Source organism: Musa acuminata, chromosome BXJ3-6, assembly GCF_036884655.1.
Source record: "Musa acuminata AAA Group cultivar baxijiao chromosome BXJ3-6, Cavendish_Baxijiao_AAA, whole genome shotgun sequence".
Lineage (NCBI taxonomy): Eukaryota > Viridiplantae > Streptophyta > Magnoliopsida > Zingiberales > Musaceae > Musa > Musa acuminata.
Window position 1 is genome coordinate 37,799,936 of NC_088354.1, and position 19,287 is coordinate 37,819,222.

At 37.8% G+C, this 19,287-nt stretch overlaps 3 protein-coding genes across 3 annotated transcripts; 1 reads left to right on the forward strand and 2 right to left on the reverse strand.

Moving 5' to 3' along the window:
• Window positions 1-508: 508 nt before the first annotated feature.
• Window positions 509-3,421, forward strand: LOC135640418 (uncharacterized). Its single transcript, XM_065154818.1, has 6 exons — window positions 509-797; window positions 1,214-1,307; window positions 1,526-1,599; window positions 1,705-1,761; window positions 1,839-2,105; window positions 3,091-3,421. The coding sequence occupies exons 1-6, from the start codon at window positions 693-695 to the stop codon at window positions 3,193-3,195; spliced, it is 702 nt and encodes a 233-aa protein (XP_065010890.1). The 5' UTR covers window positions 509-692; the 3' UTR covers window positions 3,196-3,421.
• Window positions 3,422-12,037: 8,616 nt separating this feature from the next.
• On the reverse strand, window positions 12,038-14,145 carry LOC103989541 (protein TIFY 10b-like). Its single transcript, XM_009408413.3, has 5 exons — window positions 13,886-14,145; window positions 13,148-13,313; window positions 12,833-13,035; window positions 12,549-12,606; window positions 12,038-12,443 (listed from the first exon to the last, which is right to left on the reverse strand). Exons 1-5 carry the CDS (start codon window positions 14,031-14,033, stop codon window positions 12,377-12,379), a joined length of 642 nt encoding a protein of 213 aa, XP_009406688.2. The 5' UTR covers window positions 14,034-14,145; the 3' UTR covers window positions 12,038-12,376.
• A 3,160-nt stretch (window positions 14,146-17,305) lies between these two features.
• LOC135640225 (trimethyltridecatetraene synthase-like) lies at window positions 17,306-18,141 on the reverse strand. Its single transcript, XM_065154472.1, has one exon. It carries the CDS (start codon window positions 18,011-18,013, stop codon window positions 17,387-17,389), a length of 627 nt encoding a protein of 208 aa, XP_065010544.1. The 5' UTR covers window positions 18,014-18,141; the 3' UTR covers window positions 17,306-17,386.
• Window positions 18,142-19,287: the final 1,146 nt, after the last annotated feature.

A 19,287-nucleotide genomic window follows, 5' to 3' on the forward strand; every position in this document is an offset into this window, starting at 1 on the left:
ATAAAATATTTTTAATAATTTTAAATTCGGAAAATATTATTTAATATTGATGTTGTCATCCTAAGAGTTCTACCTTATCATTGATCTGCCATACGTTGGGTGTGACTCCACCGACCCAAACACCACGAGTGGGTCCAACGTGGGCTCCAACTTTATTTCTCCAATTATAAGAGAGATAGCCAGATAGGTCAGAACGGAACACACGTAACTTCCACTTTCTCTGGGACCCACACGTTAGTCCGGCAAACGACTCCGTCAACGTTGAACCCGAGAGACGTTTCTAGATTTCAGACAAAAATATCTGCGCTCCAAACCCATCTCGATCGTTCGTCTATATACGCACCGCACATCATACGGTCTGCAACGGGTAGTGACTAAACCAACGTAAAGCGCGATCTGAGTCTTCGTCTGGTTAGGATTCTGTGAGGACAGGGGCTGTGGTGAGGTTACCCTAAGAACCTCGCTGCAGCCGGAAACTAATAACAAATGTGACGGACTGTTTCCGGATGGCTGCTAGGAGGAGGACGCGGAGGAGCAGGCCTCCCAGTCCTCTACATTTGCATTTCTGCCTCCTCTCTCTCTCGCGTCCTCCCTCACGGAATTCTTCCTGGTCGCGTGCCTGAGTCGTGGGACGCATGAACATGGACGAGCTTTGATCTGTTCCTGCGAATTTCGGAGGCCTCGCGGTTGCAATGGCGGCCGAAGAGGACAAAAGCGGCGACTTCTACGCCGTGTTGGGGCTCAGGAAGGAGTGCTCCGAAACCGAGCTGAGGAATGCGTACAAGAAGCTTGCCATGGTACGTTTGGGACTCAAAGTCTCTTCTTTTCCTCAAATCGATGGCCGGCCTCGGATTCAATCGACTGGAAGAGCGGAAATATCATAGCTTTGGTGTAATCAAAGCGATTTGACGGACGATCCATCGAAAAGTTTCGATTTTTACCTTGTTCTCTCGGGCTTTTACGTTCGTTCTGTATGATTACTCTATAAGGTTCTTGTTTCCTTGAATGATTTTGATTGCCGGTGTTTGGAATTGGTAGGAACTGCATCATTTCTTTAGATGATTCGGGGTCCCTTTTCATGATCTGCTGTCATCGTCTGCGGTTCTCGCTTTCGAACGATAAAAGCTGTGATTCAACATTTGTAAGTCGTGGATCGGTTAAAGCCTTTGCCATTAACGAAGGTGTTCTTGTCCCTTTCTCAAATGACCAACAGAGGTGGCATCCGGATAAGTGCTTGGCTTCGGGAAATGCTCAAATCGTGGGGGAAGCCAAGGAGAAGTTTCAGGAGATCCAGAAAGCCTACTCTGGTTTGTTCCTCTTCTCCTCTTCTTCTCCTTCCAACTGCCCTGTTCTGTTTGAGCTTATACTGTACCACGAACCTTCCATTTCAGAAACAATTTGCAATGCTAGATACTATATTAATAAGCAGCAATTCTCTCTGTAGCGGAATTAGAAAACATATCGTGGTTTTATTCCATAAAAAAAAAGACATTTTTGTGGTTCATTGTGCTTCGATTTTGAGCAGTTCTCTCAGACTCCAATAAGAGATTCCTGTACGATGTGGGAGTCTACGACAACGATGATGACAATGACGAAAACGTATGTCCTCATTGGTAACGGTAGTCGGTACACATGTTCTATAGTCTACTCACTGTAACTAATGGTGTTCTTCTTGGTATTTTCTCACAATTGATAACTCTGCAGGGTATGGGAGACTTTATAGGGGAGATGTTGGAGATGATGAGCCAAACGGAACCCAATGTAAGACTAATTTTCTTGCCATTTGAATTCTCTGATCCTTTCTGTGCTCTTTGGCTAATTGGTCTATTAACGTGCAGGAGAACAGCCAAGATAGCTTCCAGGAGCTGCAGGAGCTGTTTGTGGAGATGTTCCAGGACGACCTGGATGCCGGATTTGGTGGTTCCATCTTCCACGATTGCCCCTGGGCTCAACCGACCAATGGCCAAGATTGCTGGACTTCATCGGGACTGCACTTTGCTAATGGAAGGAGTAAGTGTGGCAACAAGCGGGGCAACTCAGCTGTGAACTTGGGAAAGGTCAATCTTGAAGAGTTGGAACATGGTACCAGCGACTTCTATTTTGGGGTGAGTCACTGACTCATGGGGTCTCATCTTTTCCTTATAATCCCTCATGAGCTGGAACTGAATTGTTTTGTGTGCTAATAAGCTATGTAAAATCTAGTTGATGTCAACTATTAAGTAAGTCTTCACCCATGTATGGCAAAGTAATTAAAGCATACATATGCCATCCTATGGTCATGATCCAGTTGACCTTAAGATATCAGTGATTGTAGGTCGACTGTAAACAAAAAATATATGGACGTAGCTGGACAAGGATAAGGTATCGTATAAAAACTGAAATGAGAATCTGATGCAATTATATTTAATGTATCATATGAGGATTGAAGGTTCGCTGCATGATCTGACCATGACTTGTCATAAGTAGGAACTGATTTTATGAGGCTGGCCATGACTTGTGATAGGTAGGAACTGATTTTGCTTTATACATAAGATGCACTTTATTAGATGGCGTAACATGATTAATCTATGATGTAACCATGGTATATGAATGTATACCATTTCAATATTTAGGTAGGAGTGGCTTCCATGAAGAACTATCAACCTGAGTGATGGATCTGATTTGAATTATTTCCAGAAGCAAATTAAGCTGTTTTATATGCTTGTTCACCCTACTCTCTGATGTGGCATTATTACTGTACTTTTAACAATGATTCAATTTTGAGTAAGAAAAGGGTGGCATGTATTACAAGGCTATCCACTAATGCATCCGACAAAAAGTGGTTTTGGGAGGGTCAATATTTGCAACCATACCAAGAAATTGTTAAGCTGTTTCCATGACTTGACCCTAGCAGTTCATAAAGGAGAAATCCTGCTGTGACAATGAGACTCGTTTCTAATGGACTGAACCAATAGAGTAGAATGTATCGCTTTATGTGATCTATTTAAATTTCATTCCATGGCATTTTATTTTCTGAAATAATGCTCAACTTTACTAGTTAACAATACTCCTGATTACTGCTTTATAATTTTTCATGATTTGTGCTGGCAGCTAAATGATGCAGCACAGCCATCACAAGGGAAAGGAGGCAGTAATAACAAGAGAAGGAATGGAAGAAAGCAAAAGGTTTCATCCAATCATGATGTCTCATCCTGAGAGATCTCAGTTTAGAGCTTCTAGTTCACACCCCATGTTTCCTTTTGTTTAGTTATTTGTCAAATTTTCCTATTCTCATGCTTTTAACTCCCGAATTGCAAACCATGACTCTTTGCCCGGGACCTTTCGGCTGCAGGGTAGTGACCTAGTTTCTCAATTGTATGCACTCTGATTGGTAGCTGTTTGAAATAGGATAAGTTGGTGCTTGGTTCAAGATGTTCAATAATTTCCTACTGTTAACCCTGTTGTATTTTCTTGGTATAAGGTTCTCTATATGCTTAGTGCCAAAAACAAAACTACAGAGACACAGTCATCAGTAGTGTGCCTTCTTGAACAGTTACTTACTATGTTGATTTAATTTGCTTTACTCTAAAATGACATACAACTAAGGCTTTATAATGTTAGGTAGCTGTGCACATGCTATATCGAAATTATGTTTTGATGTTCCTTTAATGATCTGGCTTTGGTGTTTAGACTATAAGCATTCAGATAAAAATATTGATATATTATTTAGAGTTGTATAGCTCTGTTACAGATGTGTGCAAAGGTAAAATAAGTAGCTTTCAGGATATGTTAGTTAAAGAAGAGCATAATTGATTGTTCATGACATACCTGTTATGTATGAGTAATGAGATTTTGGAGTCTGGTCTCTTACAGGAACATTTTGACAGGATGATGTGAAGTGCATTATTTAGGCACAGGCTGTGATTTAGATGAGTAACTATCACAGGATATGATTGAAGGCATATCACAAATGAGAAATAATGTAAACTAGACATCAGAAGGAATTAAGGAAGAATGACACGAAAAGATACAAAATATATATTCTGAGGAATCATTAGATAAAGATTGCATACCTCCTGCTGTGTCCTGATTCGGAATTAGCCGACAGCTTATAGGAGCTTCCATTGAAGGTGTTTTCTAGGCTCATATTAGCTGACAGTGCTGTCATGTCTCATGGTCCACAGAACATGCAAGTCTCCATGGCTGTGGTGGATGAACTGGGACTGAACATTTGAAAGATGATGGTATGAATCTGTATGATTGGAGTCAGTAAGTCTCTGATACTGGCTGAACCTTTGTGGGCACAGTTCCACAGAGATCCTTGGCCTGAAATATTGCAAAGTCTTGAAGGCTTTGTGGTGCCCCAATCTTTGCAATGGCAACTTTTTCTCATCTTTCGTGGGAAAGTGACAATACTTTGTTTGTTAGTATGAAATTGGCCTCCTTGTTGGTCCTTTTACCTTCATCTTCATCTTGAAGAAGCTCCTAATTGTTACAATGACACAGGAGCAAACTAAGGTGCATGAATCCACCTTCAATATATCCTGCTCTGTAGGTTTTCTGGGGGCTCCAACCCAATGCCACCATGATCTGTGCCTCTGATTGGCTGACATTGTTTGGCTGTCATCATCATCATCTTGTGAAAGGCTGCTTGTCGTACTGCACTCAGCTAATTCTTTCACATAAAGTATTAGCAGAGGCTCCACCACAAACTAGAGGTTAAAGAGCATCAGATGCATGAACTGAATGTATGTGAGGCTAGAAAACTTTTTGAGGCTAGATATGCTTTTGTTGGGACATGAATTTTGATAAATTCAATGAATATGATTGTAGGAAATTATAAAGAACACAAGCTCTTATTATAATCTAGTTGTTTGCATAACTCACTTATAATATCTTGATGAAATTAAAAATTTTATCTTATAGATATTTAAGGTTTTAATTTTTTAATAATAATAATAATATCATAAGTCTCAATTATCTGAGATCAGTTATATAAATTTTTTATTATCATTGAGATCTGTAAAAGATTAGGTTATATGTTTAGTTAAACTCAGATTACTTAAAATTTTATTGATAGTTTCTATTATTTTTTTAGATTTTTTTTATCTTTCATCATATCATTAATATTAATTATTTCATTAAGATTTTTTATATTTTTTCATATCATTAATATTAATTATTATCTTAAAATCTTCTATATATATATATATATTTATATAATCTTAAATAATTTTTTATTTTTATTTTTTAGTAAAATAATACCTAATTATTCATGAATAATATATTTTTTAATTTTTTTAGTAACTTTACACATCTATCTTAATCTTCTTATCTCAATAGATAATATAAATTTTTTATATATTATTTTTTAATTATCTAACAAAGAATTATTGATCCCACAATAGTCTTATGTAAATCTTAATAGTTAGCCTCTAATATGTCTTCCCATGATGAAATTTTACATACTGTTCATTTTTTTTTTTTCTTCATAAAACTAATTTGGGTTGGTCAATCTCAATCAATTATTATTTACCATCAAAAGTTGTGGTATAGATATAAACCTTTAAATTAGGTGCCACTTCAGCACATTGCCACCTCCCATCAAAATAATTTGATGTTGATACCAAATTCTTACAATATCCCAATTTCACCCTCACACAATATATTTGGGAACAAATAACCAAGGGCATATTTGTAAGTGTGCACGTGGATTATATATTTAATATCTTCCTTTCTCTAATTCCTGTTATACCCCTCCTGCTGATCTCCGGCGCAAACACCCACCGTGCGTTGCCGTCAATCCGCCATGACGTGCGTCCCACAACTTGACGACGCTGCCGTTAAGCGCCGTCATGTCCTGGTAACGGTGCCACCCCAGGTCTTCCCTGGTCATAACGGCAATCCACTCCATACCCCACCCGCCGTCCCGAGGCGCCCTCACTCGCAGGCCGACATTGCTCACGTCTTCATCCTCGTCCTCCTCTTCTTCGTCGACGTCGTCGTCTTCGATATGGAAGCTCCCGGCCGCAGCCGCGGAATAATACGCAGTGAACCGGGCCTTGGCGATGATCGCCGCCTCCGCGGCCGCCGAGTTGACCACGCAGGCCGAGCCGACCTCGGGGACAGGAGAGGTGGGGGTGGGAGGGTGGATGAATTTGGAACCGGCGACTCTGACGGCCCAGAGGCCGAGGGCAGTGGCGGCGGCGGCCACGAGGGCGAGGCATGCCCACGCGGAGCCAGAGAGTGAGTGGAGGCGGGAGACGACGGCGCCAAGGCTCACCGCAAGGAGGTGCATTTCGGGAATAAGAGTAAAAAGAGGAAGCGTTGAGTAGTGCAAATATATATATACATATATATATATATATATATATATATATATACATATATATATATATATACATATATATATATATATACATATATATGAGTAATAATAATAGCACAAAAATATTATTTTTTACAATAAAATAAGACTATGAAGAAAAAGTTACATACATTTCAGCATCACAAATTAATCACATTTTGTCCACAACAAAAGTCACTTTCTGATAATACAAATCATATACACGATGAATAACATGGACCAGAAAAGAGTCATCAAGGATACAAATAAACTAATTTTAATATGACTTAAGGCCAAGACATTCAAGCTTGACTGAGAAGTTTGATCACAATAAATAGTTCAACCGCTTGATTGATACTGTTGTATGTAAATATCGCTCACAATAGCTTGATACAAAGCAATAAATAGAAAATTTAAGGACGGATTCTTCTACCTTGGTATTTGCTCTTCATGCATCTATGTGAAATACTCATTGAGAACACATGCAGCAATTACCATGGAGTGGAAAAATCAAGATGAACAGGATCCCTTGCAGATAATTCTCTGGACATCAGAGAAAAATAGACAAAAGGAATCCATCAACGTTGCTAACTATATTTATGTATATTTATGTCGTGTCTAAGTGGTTTCTCAAGAGGAAGAAGGATGGGGGAATGAGGTCGGGCTAGGGAGGCTAGCTTCGAGGCTATGAATGAACCTTCGAGGGTATCATGAGATGAAGTTGATGGGCGCTTGGTCCACGTTGGAATCCTACACAACAGATTTAACGTCAGGAGAGATTTTCGACTCGATACCTTCATTAAATAGTTACTGCTATCATTCGACTCCAATTTGATTTTTACGGTTTATGTTTTGTTATTTTAACTTCTTTTATTTTCCCCAACGAGGGCCTCTTAGTTTACTACTCGTAAAGAGTTCTTTCTTTTATCCTTCTAATTTTATCTCTTAAAAAGATAATAGTTTATTCGCTCTTTTTTTTATTTTTCGTTTGGTTTCGTTGGACATATTTTAAATAGGTTCCAAAGATTTCAATCGGATAACTTTAAATCATTATCAAAAAATAAATTTGAGAAATAAAATTTAAATTTTAACATAAAATATGAAAAATATATAAAATAATTTACAGTACAAATCAACCAAAAAATTCTGATATTTTTATATTTAAATAATATTATAGTAATTTATAGATATAAATTACTTATAATGTTGTGCAAAAAAAGAAAAGAAAAATCAAAATTTATACTCCATATGAGTATAAATTACTTATAATATTATATTGTTCACAATATAAAACTGGCCTACCAATTCAAAGGGGTAAAATGAAAATTTTACAGCAAAGTTTGTCAAATTATCTATAGGTAATTGTATCATGGAAAACCATAACATATAAAAATATTTCCCTTGAATAATTGGCAAAGCCTCTTGGAACACAAGCAACCTTGTAGATCCTAATTAGCAAAAAGAACTTCTTCTAATAGCAACATAAACATAAGCCTTTTGTCTTTTCAAGGCATGAAGATTGAATTCATACCACCTTCATCAATTGCTCTTATTACACTAAACATCAAAAGAAAATAGGTGATTTCTTGTCAATAATGGTGAAAGGTTATCATAAATAGAGTAAACTTAGTTAAACAAATAAAATAGAAATAGGCAATAACTTAAACTGAACAATAGACCTTTTCTATAGGAAAAAAAAAATCATTTAACAGTAAAGAGATGAAGATCTTGTAAAGCCTATTTCAGCATCCAAAAAGTCCTACAAATTGGATTAGGAATTATGCAATCTTCTATACTGAATGGCACCGTTTTGTTATTGTTGTTATAGTAGTAGAAATCTTGTCTAAGCTTTTCTTGTGGTGTTTAATGAAGGTATTGCAGTGAGCTGATAGGGAAGAAGGGTTGAATGGGATTGATTGCTGCGTTCGAGCTAATAAAAGTCTTGCATGATAATAAATTCTTCGAATCAATCTTCATATCAGCTCTTGTTCTTTGCACAAAGTTGTCTTTGTTTCACCTGTGAGATATGATTCAAGAACAAGTTTCGATAATTTAACAGTTCAACCCTTGCAATTTTTATGGAAGATAGGACATCACTAAATCCCTCGCAAGCTGACAGTTGCAGACAAAACTTGGTTTTTGAGTAATGTCAAGCAAGATGACATATCACAGTGGACATAAATATTATATATATATATATATATATATATATATATATATATATATATAGAGGAAAATAATAATAATAAATATAAAAAAATTCAATTGACTGATTATCGTATCTCACTATAATCTGACCTATTTATATAAAAAAATTATAATTACATAAAAACAAATATATGATTTATTTTTAATATTGAAGGGGATAATATTCTTGATTCGTTATGAGGAATATTTTTTTTATGATATTCTTGATCGATAGACTTTCATATTCATAATAACGATAGATCTTTAAAATCTTAAATCAAAATTTTTAGTCCTCGATTGAGATCTATAATCATCAATCAATATCGAATTTGATTTCTTTCAAATTTCTTCACCTTTTTCTTTTTTTCGACTCCTTGAGTTATCTAGAAAATTAGATTAGTATTGTTCAAAATGCTTCACATAGTTACTTATTATATATGTAAAATAACTCCTAGACTAATTAACTTTATACCTATGTCTTCCCTTTCTGTGTGGCTAATGCTTAGAGGTTCTTTCGTGAAGCCCTTTCCATTGGGGCAGGTATGTTTAAGTCTAAACAAAGGTATGCTCTTCTCTAATCTTCTACTGCAACTCCCAAAACAACAAGCGAAGGTATCCCCAGTTGTTTCAACTCTACCTTCTACTTCTTTCTTGATCACAAGGAAAAGAAGGAAGCATGTTTCTCTCTTGTGAGACCAAAGAATAAAATGCAGCATAATATTTCTTCCACAGCTATAACTCATCTATAGAAATTTCTAGATTTCTTTTTGGTTATGAGTGATTTTTAGAGTTTTGCTCTTCCTAACGGTATCAATCTTATTTGAGCTATAAATTTATTAATCTGAATTTTTTTAAAATTTTGATCTTGTTTTAACTATATCATTTTATATAAAATTTTAATTTAGATAAAACTTAATTTTTTAAAAACTAAACTATTCTTTTTTTTTCAGTACCTTACTTAAAAGATTCGAAATACAAATGTCTGCCTAATTACTTATTTTATTTAATTATTTAATATTTATAAAATAGAGATAATATTTTTTGACCTCTTTATACTAAATTAGAATTATATATTAACTCTTTCCTAAACCTCACACAAAAAATATATATTTTTATTATTACAAAAGTCTAAGATATTATATGCCTAGAGTATCATCGCAAAAAAGGAGTATAAAGATTACGGTGATGCATCTTTTCGAAAGCAAGATCCCAGTATGATTAGCCAACCTATCAATATATTCATCGTATTTTCTATAAATATGATATTATTGATATACTGCTAATAAATTCTAGCATTTTCTGAGATGCCCGACAATTATCATACGATGATGGTCAATGTCTTAATGATAACTTCATCAGTAACGATCACTACTAAAAAGAGGATTAATAATGGCATGAGACCTTTTACATATATTGATTGTTCCCCGGATCTTATATTGATGAAAATAATGATCATTAAGGTTAGGGAGGATCTACTAAAAATATAACAAACCCAACTCTAGGATGGTCATCCTAGGTTTTCATGCATTAGGATTAGGGTTACGCAAGTGTGAGATCCATCGCAAATTGCATTCATTAATCTTGCTTAATTTGATGGTCCCCCAAAATTCAGTCATGCAAGATGCTTGAAGACTCGAGAACTATACAGTCCTCCAAATTGACCTCTTCCCGTAGTCCCCAAACCCTAAGTTCACGGCATGTGAAGAGTTAGAAGAAGGTGGGTGAGGAACGCCACCCACCCATTGACTTTCTTCTTTTGTTCTTAGACTAAAGAATCGATGATTGGTGAGTCCACCACCCACCCACACACACAATTTCTTCCACATGCATGCTTGTCCTGTGGATTCAATTTAATTATGTCACCCACAACACCTTTTCTCCCCCCCTATTGATTGGATCCATTTGCGTGGCATCATTTTGCCTTTGAATGGCTTTGTTTGGTCACCATCCACAAGTTTCCGAGCAACATCCACTGATTGCTTAAGAGGAATGGTGTTAGTCTTTGAGTTAGGTTTTATAGTCAATTCAAATTGATCTAAGTCTCACTTCAATTCTTCCATCTCAATCATCAAATCTTATTGATATAAATCTTATTGACATGTAAGGTATTTCGCATCAATTACAAATTATATGATGTTTTACCCATTTTAATTTCTTAAACAAGTATTGATGTATTTGTAATCCTTGGAGTTGTATATTTTAGACAATTAAAACATTAGTATCTAATGCGAGATGTTATCGAATCCCCAACTTGCTCAGTGCCTCTTCATTGCCTCGAGGGGGTGCAACCCCTTGGAAAGTGCCACGCTATTGACCTATTCTGAGTGATCTTTGGGTTTATTCTAATTTAACCCTTTTTGACTTTTTGTATGTGAGATTGATCTCCAAGAAATTAGGTGACTGACTTCAAAAGATTTTTGTAGTTGAAGAACAATTTGGACATCATATGTACATATTCCATCTTTTTTTCATGAATCTTACCCATAAAATCAAGAAAACCACAAACAGTCTCCAACATGAAAGAGTTGAAAGCTTCTGAAAACAACTCAGATTTCACCTCAAAGATAGAATTACATATTCATCTCAATTTAAATTGTACCTTTCTTTTTCATTTTCACTCAATCTCATGGATGTTGGAGGAGCTGCATATGGAGTCATCTTTCTTTCTCATGTGATATTATTGTCTTTTTTTTGGTTTGAAGTCTGGGATGTGTGAGCGCTTGCAATGGCAGTCTCACCTGTACTTTTCCCTTGGCAGACTATGAAGGCTTTTGGGAAGAAGACAACCCTTGAAGTCCTGGCTTGCACATGAAAACGTGTGAGGAAACTGAGAAACCGTGTTCTTGCAGAGTTTGTGGATGGCGCAGACTTCTAGAGGGATTATATTATATATTATTGTGACAACAATTTCTTGATTCAGGAAGAGTCATCATCTAAGTCTCCAATTTGGGACAATTAGAAAAGAACAAATAATTCAGCTGGATAATCTTTAATCAGGTCTTTAAAACTTCTAGAATGCTGAAATGATAATGAAAATAATAATAAATCCTTCAGTGGTGGAATCAGATGGAGATTGAGTAAAAATTTCATTTAACATGTGTATAACAATGTCTTCAATTTATTATTTTTTTCTTTGACCACCTTCATCAAATATGTTTACTACATGTAGTAAGAATTGAGAAGAATACAAAAGCCTTGTGGAGAATATGAAGATTACTATTCACATGCTTTGTGCTATACGACTAAGCATCCAATATTTAGAAACAATCAACATCAAACCTATAAAGAATCTTTCATAATTTTTGTAAAGAAATTTATTTCTCATATTCATGCTCTATGGGATTTCTTTTGATTGGATTAGATAAGATTTGATTCATATCCACACATTTAGCTGAACTTTATTTGCACTAGTATAATTTTCCTTGACCACCTTGATGTCAACCTGCATTTTTGAGATCTTTTTTGCTGCGTGCATGAATCCATACATTTAAAGGAAGTTTACAGGTATCAGCCAAGTCAACAATGTTGAACAATAAGCTCAGGTTGTAAATGACACAACATGATTGAACAATATGAATTAGCAGTCATGAACTGCCATTTCCTGACGAAGGAGATCTCAAAAACTTGTCTTTATCACATGAAAATACAAGAGAAATTTCTTCCTAAAACAAGATCTCCCTTTGCATCAAAAGGAAAAAAAAAATGAAATGCTACAATTAGCAGATCCATCTGTTCCATCCCCGTGGTTAAGTCACTGTTGCAGTAGTACAGGAGTCACTGGTTTGGATTTCAAAGCTATCAGCTACTCTCAGAGTTTTCTTGTTTCACAGCTTGTCCACCCAACCCAAGCCAAGACCGGCAGTGCTACAGCTTGCCCAAGTCTGGAGCCTCCGTGCCACCATGGACTTGATACGGAGCTTTGGTGCTGATCCTGAAAACATTGGCAAGCAGAGATATAATTGTGCTGTCAACTACTACCATGTAAAGATACGAGATACAAGATGGAAATCAAGAATCATAAGCAAGAAACACTCACCGATCCTTCCTCTTCATGAGGAACCGATGAAGAGAGTTTTTTCTCGCTATTGGCATATCTGTTTCCGAAACAAAATTAATCAGCATCAGTTACAGCACTATATATTGCCACAAGTTGTGTCTCGGATATGTCTGTACATGCATAGATTCCAAAATTATGACAGAAATTTTTACATCTCTGATTCCTAATTATTTTGTTAATAGATCTGATCATGCTGTCCATAAAATAATTTATATTTTTTATACTTAATGAATTGCCGAAAATGATCAAAAGAGTATGATTACCAGAAGCATTAGCATGAGCAGTCTCCAGCTGACTGCTACAGTCAGCTCCGGTGGAGGAAGAAGGGGCAGTGAAAGCAATTTTTTGGGCTGCAATGCTCTCTTTGCTGGCCATCTGCAACAAATCCTCCGCCTTGTCGGCCGGGAAATCATCAAAAACCAACACCTTTCCGCAATAAAAGATGGTCAATTGTGCCTTCTCTGTCCTGATAAAGTAATCACAACAACAGAGAGTAAACATTTTATCCTGATTTACAACACTGAAGCTACACAAAGAATAGTTCCAAGAACATGAGATCTGGAGTTTTGATTTCTCACTTAATATTTGAAGGAATCCTGACAGATTCTGAATCAATCCCTGCATGCTGGGGAAAAAGCTCCATGGATTTTGGAGCATTTTGGTCTGTGTTATTGATGGTCTGGTCCTCAGTGGACACATCCACACCTGGTAGCAGACTCAAGGTGGTGGGTGCCTGGTGCTTCTCTGTGGCAAAGAAAGATGCAGATGTAAGTCTATGCCAGTATTAATTTTGAGAATTAAGAGAATTTTTCAGTAAGAGAAATTGTGATGCCACCTAACAAGGAAACCATATAAAAGAAAAAGAAAAAAAAAAATGAACAATTAATCGCAAGATGAACATGCAGATTAATTTGGATGAAAAAAAAGAGTTGTCCCAAAGGAAGATTAAGGAAATTAAAGAACTATGCATCCCCTTAAAATTCCTTATGATACAAAAAACAAAAGGAAAGAGGTTGAAGAGTTGGGAAATGTCTGATAAAAGAACATTCCAGTAGTCATGTTAAGAATTAAGAGATTCTTGCAGTAAGAGAAATTGTGAATCCAACCAACGCATTGATAACATGGAATCATGGAGAAAAAAATTGAAAGAGCAAACACAGAACTTAAATTGTCTCAAAAGCCAAATTACACAAGGTAAAAAGAAAAAAGAAGGAAAAGGTCATGTGGAAGATTAAAGAGGGAAGAAAAATTTGAAGAACTCTGTGACCCATAAAAGTTCCATGTGATATCAATAAAAAGGGAAGAAGCAAGGTCACCTTGAGGTTGGTGGTGAATAGGCCATGGAGCCAACTCAAGGCCAATGCTACCAAAGCTGCCCTTCTCCTTCAAGTACTGGCTCAAGAGTCTGCATGTCACTGAGAATTGTGTCTTCTCACTTCTCGTTCCGATCTTCTCTCCTGCCATCTCTCTCTCTCCCTCCCTTTAAGCAGACTTTACTCAATAATATTGATGTATCTTGTTCTTCTTCTCCTAATCTTCCTTGTGGGTCACCATTAACACATATTCTTCCTTCTCCTTGTCTATGGTTTTATAGAGATAAAAGAAGGCACGTGAGAGAAAGAAGGAAAAGGATGAGAACCACACAGTGAAGGAAATAAAATATAGCCTTGAAAGAAACACGTGTTCTCCTTCCTCAGCCAAAGTCCACCAAGAGAAGTAGAAGACGACACATTTCCCGACACGACTATAAACAAGATCATACCACACACTGAACTCTAATTCCAGACCGCGTATCTTAATCCGATTGATCGTTCATACAGATGAATTCAAAGCTAAAGAACATATCTAAATTATTAAATATAATATCCAAATTATTCAATCATTGAATATATTGCATAGTTTTTTGTCACAGAATTAATTCGACGTGGATTTGGATTGGTCATCGGGTCACAACTTGTGCCGAAAGAAATTCCACCTTCGACTATGAGAGTTTGTCTACTTCTGGCGGTGCCATTACCATAAAAATGTGATTTTTAAGTTGCTAATAACATAAAAATGACGAATCCATTGCCGACATGGAAATAATAAGTTGGGGTCGTGATGTGGTCCTCTTCGTCTTTGGCCTTTTGTAGGTACCACCAAAGAGATCAGTCTGGGATCCAACCAAGCAAGCGTTTGAATGAAAGCGAATCCAAAGCTCTACAAGTATGACTTGGTCTAGGGTGGCCTTCCTTCTCATGTTAAACGAGTCGTGTTTCCACACTATACTTTAAGGTTTTAGGGTTTTGCACCATCTCCATCACATCAAGACAGTGATGTCTGATGGGCACCTGCCGAGCTTTGGGAAATCAACTCGGTAGAAACTCAAGGCCTGTTTCTGTTTCTGTTGCCGATCAAGTACTTCTCAATTATTATTAATTGTGACCCCCAATTCAAATAATTGTGCGCTTTGAGTGAAGATTATGATGTTATTAACAATGCATAAATTATTGCTAAAACCCTAATTACACGACATAAAGGTAAAGAAAATTACGTTCAAGATAAGTTTTGAGCACAGCATAATTGCGCAGCATAACGTAATTAGTTTAGAAGCACAGGATATAGAGATTGTAAAGGAGTCTAAGCTCGGTAGATGTGCATCTTAAGATAATGCCTTTCGAATCCATAACCAAAGTTATGATGAGTACGAGTTTACTGTTAAGGGGAAGAAGTCGGCAACACGTTTGAGCTGGACCAATTCCTGCTCGAAAAATGCTTCTCGTACCTGATTAGGACCGCCTCGCGTTGCCTACCTGCCTTGTGGTTGGAGGAGAAGAAAACGCGGAGTTCAGCGTCTTCCCACCCCCGATCCCGCCGATATCCGTCAGATTGAACGCCATCCCGCGCAGCCTCGGCAATCGGCGAACCACCGGGCCCCGCCGGAAGAACGCGATCCCGTCGATGGAGTTCACATGGCCCCCAAACACCAGAACCATTGTTCTGTGCGTCATGAGCAGCGCCATCCCCAATCTCCACACGGAGGGGAAGGAAGACTTCCAGGCAAAAAGATACCCTTAAAGATCGGTCGGATCTCTGCCACTTCTCTCCACGGCAAGGGATGAAAACGGGATCAGTCGGCAGATCTCCGGGGGGAGAACTCATCCAGGGTGGAAAGAAGGAATGGGGGAGGAGAATGGGGATGGAAAATTTAGGGCTTTCGCCATGGAAGAAATCGATCGGGTGTTGTGTGGAGAACGGGCCGTGAAGTGAAGAGGGGACCAAACCGGAAATACCATTGCCTTTTCTTCGCAACCTTACGATCTTGATCAGACGGTTCAAATCTTCGTAGCACCGTAACAAAATCATAATAAATTATTACTTAAATATGGAATCTTGATCCAACGGTTTAAAACTGTGGATAGTTTATAAAGAAAAGTATAAAAAACGTTAAAATTGCATGGATAGATATTAAGTGATTTTTATAGTTGAATTTATAAATTCAATGGGTACATTCTCGAAAAAAAAAAGCCTTAGCTTTTATCAAAACATCTCATTTTTTTTAATTTTTTTATAAAATATTACTTATAGATCATTTTAATCTTATGATTCCGGACATATGTGCTCGTATGCAAAGCCTATGGCTATCCATTGCTCATGACTATCTATTGTTTTATTCTCATGAATAAAATTATAAATGAGATATATTGATAAAATTATAAACGAGATATTTGATGATGTAATGTCCATGTTTGTATCATTTGATTTGTGTTCATGCTTTACATAGCAGAGGACCTGTAGAAAGCTTAGCAGTCATAGTTTAGTTGTCTTTTTATAATCGTTTCATGTTTGTAAATATAGGTTGTGTGTAGTTATTGTGCAGAGATAAAATTGTTCAGAAACAAATCATCCATCCAAGCAATCATTTTAAGGATTTTTTAATTATGTAGAGTGGTACAGAATGTGTACCATACATAAGAGCTACTTGGGTAGCATGTGACTAGATGGGCTTTTGGGGTAGTAATTAGGATTAGCACACCACATTATTTCGTAATAATGTTATGTGGGCACTTGTAGGGACTTTGGGTTATGATAAACCATCTTGGACCTTTTGTCACATGATCATTTAGAGCTTACAAATCTATGTTTATAATTTACATTGCCTATCAAGTGTTTGCTATAATAATTACTTATGGATCTTGAGTTCAACATTTTCTCTAACCCTACTTATTTTTTGTATGTCTTTACAGGACTACAAGAGGTCTCAAGAAGATTAATTCTTTGCGGATGGACACACAAGAGTGTCACACAACTTAAACAAACATAGTTAAGTCTATAACAAATAATATCAAAATGAGACGAGCATACTTAGAAATACTTGATATATCAGAGAATTGTATCTCTTCTCTTCCAAGTCTTTGCTTGTGGTGTAGTAGGCCTGTAAGTATGGAATCAATCTATTAAGGAGTAAATAAGGTCTTGATTCATTTACTCCTCCAAATACGAGGCCCAAGTATTTATCAGATCAAGGGTTAGTTAATTTTAGACCCTTCTAAAATCTTCACAATCAATATTACATGTAGTTAACATCAAATTTGATTATTTTAATTGATAAGATTGATTCAACTCGACCATTTTGTTAAAATTATCATCCACAAATAAGACATTTTTCGAAGGTGAATATATATATATATATATATATATATATATAAACTCAAGAGTAGAGTTTATTTATTGGACAACAGCACACATCCCTTCAAGCTAGTAATTAACGACACATACAGTCAATGCAAAGCTGGAATTTGACACTTGGGCCCGCCGCCAACCGTAACACAGCATCATCAGGCGCCGTAGAGATGAGACGGAAGCTTTGGCTCGACCACGGTCTGGAGCGGCACCTTCCGCGGCGTCGTCGCCCCAGGTATCTCATCCATATTCAGCTCCTCCGCCGTCATCCCCGGCGGTAGCCTCCATTTGAACCCGTGCAGCAGGTTGGCCAGGCTCAGATGCACCAGCTTCAGGCCGAGGCTGTACCCGGGGCACATCCGCCGACCCGCCCCGAACGGCAGCAGCTCGAAGTGGTGTCCCTTCACGTCGATCGGGCTACCCACGAACAGCTCCGGCCGGAACTCCTCCGGAGCGTCCCACACGGCCGGGTCGCGCCCGATGGCCCACACGTTCACCAGCACCCCCGTCCTGGCGGGGATGTCGTAGCCGTCGACGGTGGTGTGCTCGCGGGAGAACCGAGGTATGAGCAGGGGCGCCACCGGGTGCATCCTCATGGTCTCCTTTACGATGGCCTCGATGTACGGAAGGCGGTGCACGTCCTCCTCCTCGACCCACCGGCCGCGGCCGATCACCCGGTCCAGTTCCTCGGTTGCCTTGTCGAAGGTCTCGGGTCTTTTGAGGATCTCAGAGATGGCCCATTCAATGGTTATGGTGGAGGTGTCGGTGCCGGCGGCGAACATGTCCTATTCCGTCAGTCCAAGTAGAACAATATATTACCTAAACGATCTGCTTAAAGACAACCACAACGAAGACAACGGATATACGCAGACCAGACTGAAGGCCTTGAGGCAATGTCTCTCGAGCTTGACTTCCAGACCGTCATCATCGGCCAACTCCAACGGATATACGCAAAAAATTATAGTGCTAAATTATATTTGATGTTAAATTACATTTTATTTGATTCACACAATGAGGGGAAAAAAAGGAGATTATAGAGTTCATTGCTTCCGCATATTTAGGACTTCAAGTATAACCTTTTCCCAACATTTCATTGTGAGCTTCTAACCAGTAAAAAGAAATCGGGACTAGGTTTTTGTGTTGATTCTCTTGTTATGTATATACTAAATACTAAATTAGATTAGAGCATGAGAGATCGAAAATTTGCTTGTGACGAGTTCTTGAATGGTCGTTGAACTCACAGTTGATGTTGACGAAAGAAGAGAGAAAAGAAGCAAAGGTTGGTCGATAAGAGGTTTAATTAAGCGAAAGCATGATGAGGATTCTCTTTCTATGCATGATCATCATCATATATGTTAAAATGGGATATTCTAGTTGGATGATGCTAGTTAATTTGGTGAGCGAGGTATCATCGGAGGTCAACAAGATCTATTGGTTGAACGTGGAGTTGGATAGGTGAAGAAACTTAGGAATTGGCCATCACCATCTGACTAAGGTTCTCAGCCATTTGATGCAGGCAGGACAGGGAAGAGAGAGGGGAGAACTTTTGATGCTCGTATGGACTGTCTATAGACACATGGAAGAGAGAGGGGAGAACTTTTGATGCTCGTATGGACTATCTATAGACACATGGAAGAGAGAGGGAAAGGCGAACAAGATCTATTGGTTGAACGTGAAGTTGGATAGGTGAAGAAACTTAGGAATTGGCCATCGCCATCTGACTAAGGTTCCCAGCCATTTGATACAGGCAGGACAGGGAAGAGAGAGGGGAGAACTTTTGAAGCTCGTATGGACTGTCTATAGACACATGAAAGAGAGAGGGAAAGGCGAAAAAGGGGACCAAATTCTGATACTCCTCTCGAGGATCACTAGCTTTTTATCATTTTTATCTTTTGAGGGGAATAGGAAAAAGACAGTTAATTGATCCAAAGTTATTAGAAACGATCTCTGAGATGATGATTTGAAGTGGCATCTGAAATGATCAGAAAGATATTCCCTGAGGAGCTTCAGAAAACGTGTTAAAGGTTGCTTTTTTTTTTTTTCTCGATAATCATGA